The 16,572-nt window shown below is 47.6% G+C and overlaps 1 protein-coding gene and 1 non-coding gene across 7 annotated transcripts in view; one reads left to right on the top strand and one right to left on the bottom strand.

Moving 5' to 3' along the window:
- Positions 1-16,572, bottom strand: part of RPH3A (rabphilin 3A) — a 159,581-nt gene that overhangs the window by 42,075 nt on the left and 100,934 nt on the right. For all 6 annotated transcript variants that reach the window (XM_029057760.2, XM_029057759.2, XM_029057757.2 and 3 more), the window contains 3 exons: positions 15,788-15,874; positions 14,033-14,198; positions 4,192-4,359 (listed from right to left, as the gene is read on the bottom strand). In XM_029057760.2, the coding sequence (XP_028913593.1) occupies positions 4,192-4,359; positions 14,033-14,198; positions 15,788-15,874 (421 nt within the window). The remainder of the gene's footprint in view (positions 1-4,191; positions 4,360-14,032; positions 14,199-15,787; positions 15,875-16,572) is intronic.
- Positions 14,809-14,946, top strand: LOC114809553. The gene has a single exon (XR_003757330.1). It is a non-coding gene; the product is annotated as a small nucleolar RNA SNORA7 (small nucleolar RNA).

Genomic DNA, 16,572 nt, shown 5'->3' with positions numbered 1-16,572 from the left:
TAATGTCTGTCTCCCCCTCTAGACTGTAAGCTAGTTGTGGGTAGGGAATGTGTCTGTTGATCATTATGTTGCACTAAGTACAGGGCTCTGCACACAGTAAGCACTCAACAAATACGATTGAATGAATCAGTGAATTTCTTCAATGGCAGAACTGGAAAGACTAGCATTGTCCTTCCTGGAAATGTCCAGCCAAGAGTTGGGGTGGGAGCAATAGAAATTTCACAGGGGTGGTCTGGCCCACCTTCAAAGCCTTACTGAAGGTACATCTCCTCCAAGAGGCCTTCCTTGACTAAGCCCTCCTCACCTCTTCTCACATGTCCTTCTGTGCTGCCTTGACTTGCTCCTTTTATTCATTCACTCAATAGTATTTATTGAGCGCTTACTATGTGCAGAGCACTGTACTAAGCGCTTGGAATGTACAAATCGGTAACAGATAGAGACAGTCCCTGCCCTTTGACGGGCTTACAGTCTAATAGGGGGAGACAGACAGACAAGAACAATTAATATCACCTCCCAGCTCCATAGCATTTATGTACATATCTGTAATTTTATTGATATTAATGTCTGTCTCTCCCCTCTAGACTGCAAGCTCGGGTGAGGAGGGAATGTTTCTGTTATATTGTACTCTCCCAATGCTTAGCACAGTGTTCTGCACACAGTAACCACTCAATAAACATGTTTGATTGAGAGGATGATATCCAGTAATAACCTAAACTTAGGCCTGCTGGTATAACCCAGGGAATATTCAGATGCCTGCCGTGTGGCCTAAGGCACAACCTGCATTGTTTGCATTTTCCCAGAGTAGAGTTCTGCTCCTAACTCTGCCTCTTAGTGATGTCCTGTAGAAGTCCTCTGCCTCAAAGCTGGGAATCACTGGAATTTGCCTGGCCTACTTGATGCAGGAAATTTGATCCAATCTGAGAAGCAATGGACAGCAGATCTCTGGAAAAACATGGCAGATGAGCCCAAGTAATGGAGGATTATAGTCAGAGGATGAAGAGTTCATGGAGGTTTTAGAAGAACACAGGTGTCCTCACTAGGACTTTCTCAAGCAGTAAAGCAGTTGCAGGAGCTATGGCATATTTGCATGTGTCCAAACCCTCTTGATTCTTTCTCATCCTGCTATTGGCAACTCGGATGCCTGGTCCCCACTTGGGCATTTTTGGTTGAACCAGTTGGATGCCAGAACTGAGAAAGGATGAGGAAGCTGAGGCTCCCTGGAAGTTACTGCTGGGCTCTAACAGCCTCTAGGCTCTGACAGGGAGAACGGAGAACAAAGATGAAGAAAATGCTGAGTGAAGAGATGATTTCAAAGCCAAGGCATTAAAATCATAGATAAATTTATAGGAAACCAGAGGGACATCCAACCCCTGGTAAATTATAACTTCCCAAGACATGATCTACAGGACCACTTGAGGAACATCTGGAAAGGGCCTAGTGTCCTCAAATAATAATAATAATTATGATATTTGTTAAACACTTACTATGTGCCAGGCCCTGTTTTAAGCTGTGGATACAGAACCAGGGGTCAGGGTCCAGGTGGCTGGACTCACATTCTCTTCGTGTCCATAAAAAAGCAGGCAGGGGAGTCTTGGGCACTCCCAAGAGGACCTCCTCAGAAGATTCCAGAATGTAGCTTTAAAAAGATTTGACCTTTGACTTTGAGTTGGAGGCTTTGCTTCTTTTTTGATCAATTGAGGGGAGGCAAAAACACACATTGCAGCATCTGGGGCTTGATCTCTGCCTCTCTGCCAAACCAATATGGAAAAGAGGCTCAGAGGCAGCATGTGGGAAATACACCTTCGGTGTGAAAAGGAGGAGGGCAGGTTCCTTAAAAACATAACATAAATCCATGATAGAAAGAGAGAAGGAAAGTAATTGAGCTAGAGGCCCACCACACTGTTAAATTATTGAGAAAGGATGGAAGTTGATGGGATAGAAGGTGAAAGCGGGAATTGAATGGACAGGGAAAGACCAGAAGACCCTGAGATTGCTACCGAGTCTTCATATTCAGCCTGTCAGATTCTTATGTGAACTCATTTCAACACAAAATAGAAAGCTGAGCCGCCATCTGGCGTGAGACAAGAGCCCTGTGTGATGGATCTCTCCAGGAGCCTCCTATTAACTATTCCTTTCATATTCAGGGATTAAAGATGACTTGGATGCTTCGCCAGCAGCTAGGCTCTCTCGCTGAGGAAACATGCCAGTTCAGCATCCAGATGAAACTCCGGGGCAAGAAATTCCCATCAGTCAGGTTGGGAAGAGGGGCCAGAGTCCGGCTTGGCTGTCTATGAGCCCCGTAGCCCTGAGCACTGACAAAAGGAACTGAAACTGAAAGCCGCCTGTTGCTGTAGTCAACCAAACTTGGAAAGGGCTGTGGAGGGTGTCATGGCAGACTCCTGCTGGCTCAGGAGAAGACCCTCTAGGAAGCAGGACCTGTCTGTTCACAGTTGATTTTTTTTAATGGCATTTGTTCAGTGCTTATAATGTGCCAAACACTGTACTAAGCACCGGAGTAGAGACAAACTAATCAGGTTGGACACAGTCCATGTCCCACAGGGGACTCATGGTCTTAATCCCCATTTTACAGATGAGGTAGCTGAGGCACAGAGAAGTTAAGAGACTTGTCCAAGGTCACACAACAGACGTGTGGTGGAACTGGGATTAGAACGCCAGTCCTTCTGACTCCCAGGCCAGTGCTCTATCCACGAGATCATGCTCTCTCTCGCCAGGGAAAGTGCATTGTGGAAGTGAAAAGTAAAGTCACCACTTACAAGTTGTCCTTTCCCCCTTCCTGGAATGCCCTTTCCACTCCTTTCTTCCAGGAGGGCTGCTGCTTCCACCACTGGGATGCCTTTCTGGATTATCTCTACCTTTCCACTCCAATCGCACTGGTAAACCCAGATCACTTCCCTTTTTTCTCCCCTTCCCATCCCCTAAGTCATCATCATCATCTCCTCAACCCCAGATGTTTAGCCTGCCTTGTGTTTATCACCCCTTACCATGGAAGTTGATTATTTACTGTTCATTCAATACTATTTATTCAATAGTATTTATTGAGCGCTTACTATGTGCAGAGCACTGTACTAAGTGCTTGGAATGTACAATTTGGCAACAGATAGAGACAATCCCCGCCCATTGGCGGGCTTACAGTCTAATCGGGGGAGACAGACAAAAACAATAGCAATAAATAGAATCAAGGGGATGTACATTTCATTAACAAAATTGAGTAATAAAAATAAATACAGTTGAGCGGACGAGCACAGTGCTGAGGAGAGAGGAAGGGAGAGGGGGAGGAGCAGAGGGAAAGGGGGGGAAAGGGGGCTTAGCTGAGGGGAGATGAAGCGGGGGCAGAGAGGCAGCAGGGGGAGCAGAGGGAAAAGGGGAAGCTCAGTCTGGGAAGGCCTCTTGGAGGAGGTGAGCTCTCAGTAGGGCTTTGAAAAGGGGAAGGGAGTTAGTTTGGCAGAGGTGAGGAGGGAGGTCATTCCAGGACAGGACAGCGGTAGGAAGTGGGCCAGAGGTCGATGGTGGGATAGGCGAGAAGGGGCGATGGTGAGGAGGTGGGCGGCAGAGGAGCGGAGCCTACAGGGTGGGCAGTAGAAAGAGAGAAGGGAGGAGAGGTAGGAGGGGGCAAGGTGATGGAGAGCCTTGAAGCCTAGAGTGAGAAGTTTTTGTTTCATGCGGAGGTTGATAGGCAACCACTGGAGGTTTTTAAGAAGGGGAGTGACATGCCCAGAGCATGTGTGTGTTTGTTTTCTTTGTGTTTCTTTCCTGCCTCTTGATGCTCTGCTTACACTTGCAGGGAGAAATTTTAAGAGTGTAACCAGGAATCCTTTTGGTCCAAGATAACCCAACCTTTCTCTTCCAGGAGGGAATGTTTGCCTCAGTGAGGAAGAGAACAGTGGCCCAGTCACGCAGCTAGTGTGGAGGAAATTCTGCCTGGAGGGGAAAATCAAAAACTAAAGGAAAATATTCTCCCTAGGAATTTAGCTCAGATCTGGGAGGTTGTCTTTCCCCTCCCTGTCTACTTTCCAGAACATCATCTTTGGGGGTTGCCATTTTCCCTCTACTATGCCCCATTTTCCCCTCATCCAAACTCAGCATTCTCCTCACAGAGTGTCACTGTTAGGAAAGGGAAGTTCTCTGATATCAAGTTCTGAGCCCTCTCCCCTGCCCCGGAGTCTCCCTCACCTGCAGGGCTCCGGCTGGAGTCGCTGGGGGGCCCTCCCTGGGCAGAGTCCCAGTGTTGTGTGTCCCCGCCGGGATAGTCACTGCCGCTTGGAGCCATTCGAGCTTCTGAAGCCCGGCGCACAGGGGGACCATAGCTCCCCCTCCCAGGAGCCGCAGCCAGATCTGGACCTGAAAGGGAAAGTCAAATTAAAAGGAAGAAGGCAGAAGGGAAGAAAGCAGTACGCTCTCGCATTCATTTATAAGCTCCTTGGAGGCAGGGACTTTTACTTCTCTTGTAGGCAGGCTTTCAAGCGCCGAGTACAGTCCTCTGCAAACAGCAGGTGTTCAGAAAGTACTGATGAATGAGTGAATGATGAACACTAAGGAAAAACACTTGCCATATATATCTTGAACATAAGGGATATATTTTGAATGTAATCTTGTTGTGGGCAGGGAATGTGTCTGTTATATTTTTGTATTGTACACTCCCAAGTGCTAAGTACAGTGCTCTGCACACAGTAAGCTCTCAAAAAATACGATTGATTGAATGTGTCTGGTGTTTTTAGTTGTACAAAGCTCTTTCAAGCTACTTAGTTCATATTGTCCTCACCACATTCCTGACGACAGGGGATTCTCATCCCCATTTCACAGATAAGGACATTGAGGCTCAGAGAAGCTAAGAGATGGTTTGAGATTCTATAGCAGACCAGTGGCAGAGCTGGGACTACAACCCAGATCTTTTTACTGTCAGATCCACGCCCTTTCCAGGGTTTAAAGGAACCCTGAAAAAGCCTTCTAGGATAGCAGTTTTACTATTTCTAACAATCATGTTTATGAAGCTACTGTTATAGCTTTATCTGCAGCTCTGAAAATCCTCTTTTATAAGCCGTGGAGAATTGCAGATACCATGGAAAGAAAATCTGGGACTAGGTAAAAGAAGAAGAAACAAACCAGCAAACGTCTGTTCCAATCAGATTCAACCTTGAAGACTCAAGGGAAGGCTCAGAGCATCCTCTGAGCATAATCAGAGTGAAACCTCAATTTGCTGAGATGATTTTTTTAAAGTTCAGTACTAGACCTAGCCAACTGTCAATTGTTCAGGGACCACCATCTGGTCTGTGGATTATTTAGCACCTGTCTTCCCCTGATTCACCTTCTTTGGGACTTTCACTGCTTGTAATCCCCTCCACAAGAGCTAGGTGGGAACAGATGGAAAAGGGGAAATCCTCATCAGTCAAATGAGGTTGTGGTCAAACTTGGGGGGGCAGAACGATGAAACTATTGGCTAAAAGGTGGATTGCCAATAATCCTTGACCTCTAATTGCCTCAGACAATCCAGAGTTCTTCACGGCCAATCCTGCTACCAAACCCTCTATGCTAAACAGTGCTCGAGCGGCTCCCTATTCCTTCATCTTTCTCATCAAAATAGAGCTGAAGATTATGCAATTATTCAGTGGATTCAGACCCAAATTCCTAAATGGTATGAGTAAAAGCAAGCCACCTTTGCTTGAGTCATCTAGTTGGGACAATGAGGCTGGATACAAGTTCATCCGACATAATCACTCAAATGTCTACTTCACTTGGGCAATTGAGTTTCAACAGCCAGGTTCCAAGAACAATGTTTAAGAGAATAAAATGGCCTTTTGGCTGAACACATCTGCTTCTAGGGCAAAGTTCCATTGGTCAAAATGCATGAAATATAATTGAGTTCACCGCCTAAATCCAGATCGGTGGTTTAGAAATGCATTTTGCCACTTTATTAGACAGAGATACCCAGAAATTAGACAATTCTAACAAGAATAACAGCTGGATAAGAGTCTTACTTTACTTTATGACATTGCTTTAAATAAAAAATTGAGGTAGCAATTCCTAACTTGTTTCTCTTATCTCTGACTAATTTATTGTACATTTAGTTCTACAATACAGGGGGGAATGTTCTTGAAGAACCTTACTTGGAGGAATCCTGGGGTGCTAGTATGCATGCCTTGACCAATGTCTTATACCAAAGTTATCTTTTTGGACATTGTACCGTGTCCCTTCCAGAAAGCACAGGTCCTTTTGTTTGGCAATAATGGCTAACCAAACTAGGTTGAGAAAGCCCAAATAATAGGAGGACTGACCACATTAGGGATAACTCCAAACTAATTATACAAGGAAACACCCAAAACACCAATGACAAAGAAACCTTACACGAAGGCCAAAGATGAAGTGGGTGTAAATTTGAAATTTGGGACAAAACCATATAAAATTTGAATTAAAGACAAACCTCACTACTGTCAGTGTTGAAGCTATCACCAAATTCTGCTCTTCATGTAGCATACCATCCAATAATGCACTCATAGGAAAAGAAGTAGGGACTGGAACACTTAGTAATCATAATCATAATAATAATGTTATTTGTTAAGCACTTACTATGTGCCAAGCACTGTTCTAAGCCCTGGGGTAGATACAAGATAATCAGGTTGTCCTATGTGGGGCTCACAGCCTTAATCCCCATTTTACAGATGAGGGAACAGGCACAGAGAAGTAAAGTGGCTTGCCCAAGGTCATACAGCAGGCAAGTAGCAGAGGGGGGATAAGAAACTATATCCTCTGAATTCCCAGGTAAGTCCCAAGTTAAAACAATGCTCTGCATACAGTAAGCGCTCAATAAATATGGTTGAATGAATAAACAATGAACTACATGATTTGGGGCAGAAGCGTGCCAAGATCTCCTGATTCATTCATTCATTCAATTACATTCACTGAGCGCTTACTGTGTGCAGAACACTCTACTAAGAACTTGTGTTTGGCTCCTGATGATCACAGAACCCTTCACTAACCTTGCTGGAGACTCTGCCTGAGGTTGCAATGGAAAACTAGCAGGGTAACAAATGGACACAACTTTGCCACTGAAAATGCTGGTGACCTCACCCACTGATTTACCCCTTGGTCCCTCGGCACTTTAACAAATTCAAATGCCATAACTTCACCCAGGATTTAAGCACGTGAATATTCCTGTGGTCAGTGGGAAGGGCTCCCAATAAGAGAAGGGGGAGCAGTTTCCTTGCACTGCCCGTCCCCCGCCACACCTTTCTGATACTCCCATTTCCCAGACTTGGGAAAGAGAGGGGATCGCCCTCTCTCTGTCTTCCAGTTATTGTGTGAGGTAAGATGGCCTAATGAAAAGAGCACGGGAATGAGAGTCCGAAAACCTGGGTTCCAGTACCAGTTCCATCACTTGTGAGCTGGCAAGTTCCTTAACTTCTCTGTGGCTCACTTTCCTCACCTATAAAATGGGAATAAAATACTTGTTCTCACTCTCTCATAGATTGTGAGCCCCACTTGGGACCAGGGAATGTGCCTGATCTGATTACCTTTTATCTACAGGAGTCAGATGACTCAGCACAGTGTTTGACACATAAGTTTTAAACGAACGCCACAGTTATCATTATTATTATTCCCTAACACTTTCCTGGATTTATAAATAACATATATACCTTGAGAAGAAATGAAGCCTCCAGCTGCTTCTTCCTGGGGACCCTTGCCCGTCAACCCCTTGAGGTATCAGAGGCTGAGGGGGCAAAGTGTGAGCAGCAAGTCAGAAAGAGCAACTCACTCCAATGCCTGCCCTACATTTTCCTCTTAAATAGGAACAAGGCCTCAGGAACTAATAATCCAGTTCATGATTACAGGCCTCAGAAAACAGTTTGTTCCTAGAGACAAATTTCCCTCCCACAGGTAAGTGGCATGCTATGCTTCTCAGCCATCAGAAAAATGATTAACCACTCTCCTCGATGGCTTTGAGGTTCACTGACTTAGCATTCACACTGGCCTAGAAAAAGAGAAGGCTGGAACTCCAAAAGCTTTCTTTAGATAAGAGGGGGAAAAGCCAAGGGAACTGGTAATCACAAATCTCAGCCCAGAGTGGCCAATTTATTAGGATGAGAAGAAAGAAGTAATGGGAAGAGGAAGGACCTCCAGCTGATGGGTGATAAACATTTGTGCGCAGGTAGCCAATAGCAACCACCTGGGAACAACCAGTAAAGGGGGCACCTAGCTGAGTTTGGAGGAGAAAGTGTGCAAGCTTTGCATACAGAAGAGGGACAGGGGCTCTCTTCTGGTTATGGTAACTCACCATCATGGAGAGGGGCAGGTGAGGAGGGGGCAGGAGAGAGGGGAAATGAACCAGTAGCTTAAGAACCAACCTGATTTCCTCCCCACTCCCTTCTTCTCCTCAGTTACATGTAGAGGAAATGTATGTGTGTATGTGTTCTGTATGTGTGTATGTGTATGTTTGTTTCAGGGGCATCCACAGCCCATCAGAGTGGATCACAGAGGCATCACAAAAGGGCCCAGCTGTTCCTCCAGAGTCCCACAGAACTCAGGAGGGGACCGGGGCTTATCGGACATGTGTGAGGCAACTGTCAGTACCAACCTTGGGTCCCTAATAATTAATAATTGTGGTACTTGTTAAGGGCTTACTGTGTGCCAGGCACTGTACTAAACACTGGGGTGGATACAAGCTAATTGGGTTGGACACAGTCCCTGTCCCACATGGGGCTCACAATCTTCATTCCCCTTTATAGATGAGGTAACTGAGGCACAGAGGAAGGGAAATGACTTGTCCGAGGTCACACAGCAGATACATAACAGCCTGGATGAGAACCCATGAACTTCTGATTCCCAGGCCTGTGCTTTATCCACTCCACCATGCTGCCCCTCTTCCCCAAACCCTGTAGCCCAGGAAATCCCCCCCAGTCCTCGATATGCCCTCCCACACCCAGTCCAGGGGGCAGCCTTGGCCTAGAGGGGACCCCCCCACCCCACTGGGATTGAGGAAACAAACCAAGGGTCATTCCCAATGAATCTACCTGCTACCCACCAATCTGGCTGCTGCCACCCAGCAGGTGGGACCCTGGTCATGGTTTGTGTGAGCCACTGAGGAGGGGCTGGATTTTGCCAGTCCATAGATTCCCTCTCCCGCCCCCAACCCCACTCTAGCTTATCATTTTGACCTCTTAACCAGCAAACCTTTTAAAAGTAACAAAGCCGCCTCATTTGAGCTTCCCAGTTTCCCTGGCAGAGGGATTATTGAGTAGTGAAACGGCCATGCGCAGGAGGGCATGAATTCAGTGAAACCACGAGTGGTTGGACCCTGGCTGGGGGCTGACTCTGCTGGTTTGCGAGGAAACCTCTTTATCTCCAAGCAAGAAGGCTTAACTGAGGCTCAGGACAATTATCCTCCCTAGACCCCCTGAGTAGTGACCCTGCAAAAATGGGCCTTTTTGATCATAAAAGGGGTGTTAGCTGGCATCCCAGATACATACAAATAAGAGAAACTCCATAATGAGGGAATTTGGCAGGGAGAGGATGTGCCAGGGAGACCCTCACTCCATCTCTCCTGCCACAGTAGTTTAATTCTTTTCCTTTGTTCTCGGCTCTCCGTATTCTGGGTAAAGGATATTATTGGTCCTGGGAAATGCCCTTAGCAGCCCCCCAAGGGGAGGGGAACCAGGGTTAATAATAATAATAGCAAAAGCAGCATGGCGTAGTGGATAGAGCATGGGCCTAGCAGTCAGAAGGTCATAGGTTCCAATCCCAGCTCCCCCACTTGTCTGCTGTGTGTCCCCGGGCAAGTCACTTAACTTCTCTGTGCCTCAGTTACTCATCTGTAAAATGGAGATCGAAACTGTGAGCCCCACCTGGGAGTCAGAAGGACCTGGGTGCTAGTTCTGGCTCCACCGCTTGCCTGCTGTGTGACCTTGGATGAGACACTTGACTTCTCTGTGCCTCAGTTACCTCATCTATAAAATGGGGATTGAGACTGTGAGCCCTATGTGGGACACGGACTGTGTCCAACCTGATTAGTTTGTATCTACCCCAGCACTTAGCATGGTTTCTGGCACATACAAATACCATTAAAAAAAATGGTCAGACGTTTCTGTTTAATGTGGAGAGGATGGGCAACCACTGAAGGTATTTGAGGAGTGGATAGATGTGCACATGTTTTAGAAAAATGAAGCAGGCAGCAGAGTGAAAAACATACACTTTTCAGGCCTCTCAGCTTTTTTGAATCTTGTGGTACAGATGCTCCAGGCTGTCGGGACCTTAATGTCACAGTGCTCTCCTTTCCCCACTCTCACAATCATCAAGGAGGAAGGGGTAGTTCCCCAAATTGGGATGGCACCTCCTTGAGCCAATTTTCCAAAGGAAATCATGGTCCGTCTGTCCTACCATCTCCTACTCAGCAGACTAACTGCTCCACTGAGGGCATATGAGGCAGAGCCCAATCCAGTAATAATCCCTGCTAGATCTCTCATTGAATTCTGCTGGGATCTTGGGACTGTAGATGATAATAGTGTGGCTTAGTAGAAAGAACGAAGACCTAGGGGTTCTAATTCCAACTCTGTCACTTGCCTGCTGTGTGATCTTACCCTTACCATTACCCTATCATTACCATATTTATTTTGACATTACCCTATTTATTTTATTTTGTTAATGAGATGTACATCACCCTGATTCTATTTATTAGCTATTGTTTTAATGAGATGCTCTTCCCCTTGATTCTATTTATTGCCATTGTTCTCGTCTGTCCGTCTCCCCCGATTAGACTGTAAGCCCATCAAAGGGCAGGGACTGTCTGTTACCGATTTGTACATTCCAAATGCTTAGTACAGTGCTCTGCACATAGTAAGTGCTCAATAAATACTATTGAATGAATGAATCGTGGCTCAGTGGAAAGAGCACGGGCTTTGGAGTCAGAGGTCATGGGTTTAAATCCCTGTCCTGCCATTTGTCAGCTGTGTGACTGTGGGCAAGTTACTTAACTTCTCTGTGCCTCAGTTCCCTCATCTGTAAAATGGGGATTAAAACTGTGAGCCCCACGTGGGACAACCTGATCACCCTGTATCTCCCCCAGTGCTTAGAACAGTGCTCTGCACATAGTAAGCGCTTTACAAATACCAACATTATTATTATAGGGACTATGTCCAACCCTATTTGCTTGTATCCACCATAGCACTTAGGATAGCGGCCAGCACATTGTAAGCACTTAACAAATACCATAGTAAATAAATAAATAATAATAATTATGGAATTTGTTAAGTGCTTACTATGTGACAGACACCGTACTAAGTGCTGGGGTAGATACAACTTAATGAGCTTGGACACAGTCCTTGTTCCATATGGGGCTCACAGCCTTAACCCCCATTTTACAAATGAGGAGAGTGAGGCACAAAGAAGTTAAGTGACTTGCCCCAGCTCACACAGCTGACAAGTGGTGGAGCCGGGATTAGAACCCAGGTCCTTCTGACTCCCAGGCCCATACTCTATCTACTAGGCCACCTGAGAGGGAACCAGATGAGAAGGAAGAATACACCACTACTGCAGAGAGTCAGAAACCATTTTTAACTTCGCTGTGGGAGACGCTGCTCTACTACTGGTGATATCTTGGAGGTGATGAAGCCGGTGCTCACTTCTGCTAGTTTGCTTTTAGCACCCCAGGTGATGAGGTCAAAAACCTACAGACCAAAGGTAGGGCCAGGGAGAAAGAGCAGAAGAAGAAGACAATGGAGAGCTGGGACCGAGAATGAGGATCAGCTGTCAAACTATAAGCCGAGGCTTCCCCGGACGTTACATGTCGCAAACCATCTGCAGCAGGCTGGGCAACGAGGGGTTCTAGCTGGCATTTTCTGAAACCTGCTTCTCTCTCACTGTCTGCATTTTGGTTTCCAGCCAGCACAGCCTCTACTGAGAAGCTTAATGAACGAGCCAAAATGTTGGAGAAAACCATCGTCTTCTAAAAATGGCAGCCTTCAACTCTGTTGTTCCTCAAACCCAGAAGCAGCCTGATTCCAGCCAGGTCCCAGACCAGCAGGAGCCCAGCCTCTGTTATGTTGGAGGGATGGACCTGCAGCAAAAGGTCCTGAGAAGCTCTATTGCAGCCTTGTAAAGAGAAGTTCCACAAAGTGGCCAGCCCCCAAATCATGGGGCCAACCCAATCTCCCTCAGTGGGAGCAAAATTCAGCAAAAACCCAATATTTCTCCTTTGCACTCCCCTTCCCCACAGGCCCAGAAATAGGACGTGGCATTGCTGAGACAATAAATATAAATATTTAAATAATTCAAAAGAGAGCAGGACAAGGATGAATGGAGAGGAAAGGAGACTTGTGGGGCAGGGGAGGTGGGGCAAAGAATTTTGGACTTTCAACTAGACTGTGAGTCCGTTGTGGGCAGGGAACGTTCCTACCAATTCTGTTCTATTGTACTCTCCAAAGAGCTTAGTACACAATGAGCGCTCAATAAATATGAATGATTCCATTCCTCCAGAAAAAGCATCAGATTGGAAGTTTGGCTCCAACCCATTCTGTTGGGATAGAATTCGCTTCTCTGCAGTATCAGCATTCCCTGAGTCTCTCCCTTGGCAAGTGACTATATGCAAGCCTAAAAATGGCCCAGGTGTGGGGTGCTGTTTGTTGGGGAGACCCAGGCCCTTAGTGGTCTTTGGTGGATGTTGCCTACCTCTGCCTGACAGGGAATTATATGAGAGGAGGCAGGGGCAGCGAGTGGTCTGGGCTGGTTACTCAGCCTTATTGAATCCTGGATTTAGCACAGATGCACAGGATGGATTTGGAGTTTATAGTAAAACCAACTGAAGCCTTTGGAAAAAAGTCTATTTTAATCCCTCTCAGTTCTGGGGGAAAAACTAGACTAAAATATTTTCTCCTGAAAACACAAACCAGGAAGCGGGTGGGTTGAATTTGCACTCCTTAACCGAACTCATAAACTAACCCAACAGAATGTCCCACCTCCCTCTCAATCGCCCAATGTGTGTTTTTTTCTGGGCCCATGACTGGACTGGGGCAGCAGATGTTTCAGGAGTTGGGTCAGGGGCTGGGATTCCTTTAAAACTCTTTTAAAGAAAGATGCTGGCAGCTTTATCCAGGAGGAGTGAAGGGTGGCACATCTTAAAGCGGGAAGTACCCAGGAACTGTCAACAGCCACAAGCCCTCCACAGGGCCATGGCTCCTCACTCTCTGGGCCAATTCCATCTTGATGCTTCCCCACATCTGTGACCCTGCCACTGAATGACTTGGCTCAGTCCTGAGAGCGGGAGAGGGAGGGAGGAAAAAAGAGGGAGGAGGGAGGGGAGAGGCTAGAACTGCTAATCAGGAGCTCACTGAACCAGTCTAGGAGTCTGCTGCCATCCACCGCCACCCACCTGTGGTTGCATGGCTGATCTTCCACCCGAGAAAATGAGTATATTTTTTTAAACCCCTTGTGTTTCTCTGGTCCTTTCCTCCTAAGAATTCAAATCTCTCCCACATACTAATAAGAATAACTGTGGTAATTTTTAAGAGCTTACTGCATGCCAGGCACTGTACTGGGTTGGATACAAGGAAATTGGGTTGATCACAGTCCCTGTCCCTCATAGGGTTCACAATCTTAATCCCCATTTTAGAGATGAGGTAATTGAGGCACAGAGAAGTGAAGTGACTTGCCCAAGGCCACACAGTAGACAAGCGGATAAGTCGGCATTAGAACTGATGACCTTCTATATCCATTCTCTCGTCTCATCAGGAGGCAAGCAGAGGCTGGGACTCTCACCCCATTTTATGGATGGAGAAAGGGAGGCTCAGCAAGGTGTCAAACAGCAAGCCCATGGCAAGTCTGGGACTAGGAAAATTTCTCACCTGACTCCTGGCCCACTGCTTTCTATTCTGCCATTATGGCCCATCCAACTCATTAGATGCACAGGGAATCCGGAGGTCAGCCCAGTGTGATTTGCGTAGCCCTGCTGAAGCATGGTTCCCCTCAGGAACCGGAATTAAGAGAGAGCCGCGTCCACCCCCCAGGCTTGGGAGGGAATGGATTGCCTTACCTCGGCTGGCGGTTCTGGAGTGATGCTTGGGCTCCGGGGCCGGGGGCTCGGGTGTGGCGGGCTGGCTGGGAGCCGGCTGCGGCTTGGTCTTTCTCACCGGCATGGGCTGAGGGAGCACCTGCTTCGGCAGACCCTTGAAGAACCAGGCTCCAGATCGCTTCCAGACCTGAGGAAAGTCAAACAGTGAGACGTTGCTGCTCTTCTGGAGGCACAGCTTCCCTCTCCTGCCTTCAGGACTGTGCTCCCAGGACTGTGCGGAACGGTCCCTGCCCCAGCAGCTGGGCCCCTCAACCACACCCCATCCTGTGTTGAGGCAGAGGACAACCGCCCGGCGGGCTCGGTAAATTCCCATAGTACGACCTGGTGGCATCTCCCTGGGCCAGAACTTTCAGGAGCTGGGAGTACTTGTGGATCAGTTGTGCTGCAGCAAGTCCCCAGGGTTGGGGCCATGGGGGGCTATAGCGACATCTGGGATCCTTTCTGCCTCACCATAGAGGGTGGGTTTCCCTACAGGCCACTAGAGAAGTGCTGGCTGGCCCCTGACCCAGCACCTGTCTATCACCTTATGCTGATATGCACAGAGGTCCTGGGCTCGTTGGGGATGGGAGAGGGCTGACTAAGATGAGACTTCTCAGGATTCTGGACTTCAGTTTTTCTTTCTGCAGGAGAAGGGTCTCTGCCGCAGAGAGCTGGAGAAAGGATTCATAGGAAGGGGAGATGACATTATTAGGATAGGATGTGAGAGAATGGGAATGGCAACCTTCTAATATGACTATTCCCTCTCAGGACTGCACCTGGAGAGTTTCCAGTACTCTACCAGCCTCAGCTATGGGACGGAGAGTCAAGCAGAGGCGTACCCATTCCATTCCTAGCTTGGACAGTGGCTAGCGAGTGGAAAGACATCTGCTACAAGTCAAAACTCACCTGTGCTGGGCAGCAGCAGCATGGGAGAGAGTTGAGGGTGGAGACAAGTTTACGGAAGGAGGAAATGGGAAACCACTTCTGTATTTTTACCAAGAAAACTCTACCAGAACAATTGCAGATAGAGGTGAGGCCCTCTGGGAGAGGTGTGTCAATGGTGTCACAAGGGTCGGAGACAACTCGATGGCATTAGACAAGACAATCTGACTATTCAGGGGCAGAGCTTTGTCCTACTTAACCCCATCAGCTCCCTGATTAAGTCCCTAGATCAGGGGCTAGCAACCTACGGCTCCAGAGCCACAAGTGGCTCTTCTTGGAACTAAATGTGACTCTCCAGCAGGGTCTCGGGTTAAGGGAAGGCGTTGGATAGCCACCAGCAGTGCTGACCCATCACACCTTTCCTCTGCTCCCCTTTTCTCTCCTCCCTCCCTTCTCCCCTTCTCTACTTTCTCCCTCTCCCTCTCCCTTGCCCATCCCTTCTCTTTTCTCCCTTGTGGGCAGGGAATGTATCTACCAACTCTGTACTGTACTCTCCAAAGCAGTTAGAACTGTGATCTGCACACAGTAAGTGCTCAATAAAATTCCACTGATTGACTGGATTTTCCCGTACCCGGTGGCAGGAACAGCTGTGGCTGTGAAACGGGCTCAAGGAGTGATTGACATCATCACAATTCATCAAGTACAGCATAATGTAAGAATGTTTAATGGCTCTGCACACCAAATGTTCAAAAGTTTCATTTTGTTTGGCTCTTCAGAATAAAAAGATCCCGACCCTGAGGTAGTACTTCTCGTGGGATGACTCCCCTTGGCCAGCGGGGAGAGACCATCACTCACCTCCCTCTGCTCACTGCAGATTTTGCAAAGCCAGATGGGATGGGGTCGGCTGTTTGAGGACTCGATGCCACATTTGGTGCAGACGTTCTGTGAAACAAAACCAAACCTAGGTTTAGGGCCAGGGAGCCACTGGAAGAGCTCGGAGGAGAGCAAGGGAGGCCAGGATCCCCAAGGAGGTGGGTCAGATAAGGCTAGGGTCCTGATGGAATTGTAAATGGCAGGGTGGAGGCCAGATTCGGCTTGGATGTAGGAGGGGCTTGGGTGGGATCTGGGAACTGAGGAGGAATCAGGGGTCAGGTGGGCACTAAAACCCCCCTTGTCTAATCAGGCCGCCGAAGGGCAATTAAGACACCCGAAAGAATTATTTTTCTGCTGACTGTAAAATGAGAGGCAGTGTTGCCAGGTGGTTAAAGCATGGGCCTGGGAGTCAGGAGGACCTGGGTTCTAATCCCTGTTCTGGCACTTGTCTGATGTATGATCTTGGCAAAGTCACTTCACTTCCTCAGTTACCTCGTCTATAAAATGGGGATGAAGACTGTGAGCCCCACGTGGAACATGGACTGTGTCCAACCTGATTTCCTTGTATCTACCCCAGGGCTCAGAACAGCGCCTGGCACAGAGTAAGCGCGTAACAAATCATTAAAAGGAGCGATTCTACCGAACGGAGTCTAACGGCGGCTCAACCCACAGTCATCTCCCCACAGGAACGGAAGCCACTTGACGGGATCTGGAGCAGGCGCTTGGCCCGGCTTGGCTTTGTTAGGGAGGTTGTGGCTACAGAGTGC

This window comes from Ornithorhynchus anatinus, chromosome 2 (genome assembly GCF_004115215.2).
Source record: "Ornithorhynchus anatinus isolate Pmale09 chromosome 2, mOrnAna1.pri.v4, whole genome shotgun sequence".
NCBI classification, from domain to species: Eukaryota; Metazoa; Chordata; class Mammalia; order Monotremata; family Ornithorhynchidae; genus Ornithorhynchus; species Ornithorhynchus anatinus.
The sequence above is the reverse complement of the archived record's forward strand: the minus strand, read 5'-3'. Positions and strand labels throughout refer to the sequence as shown.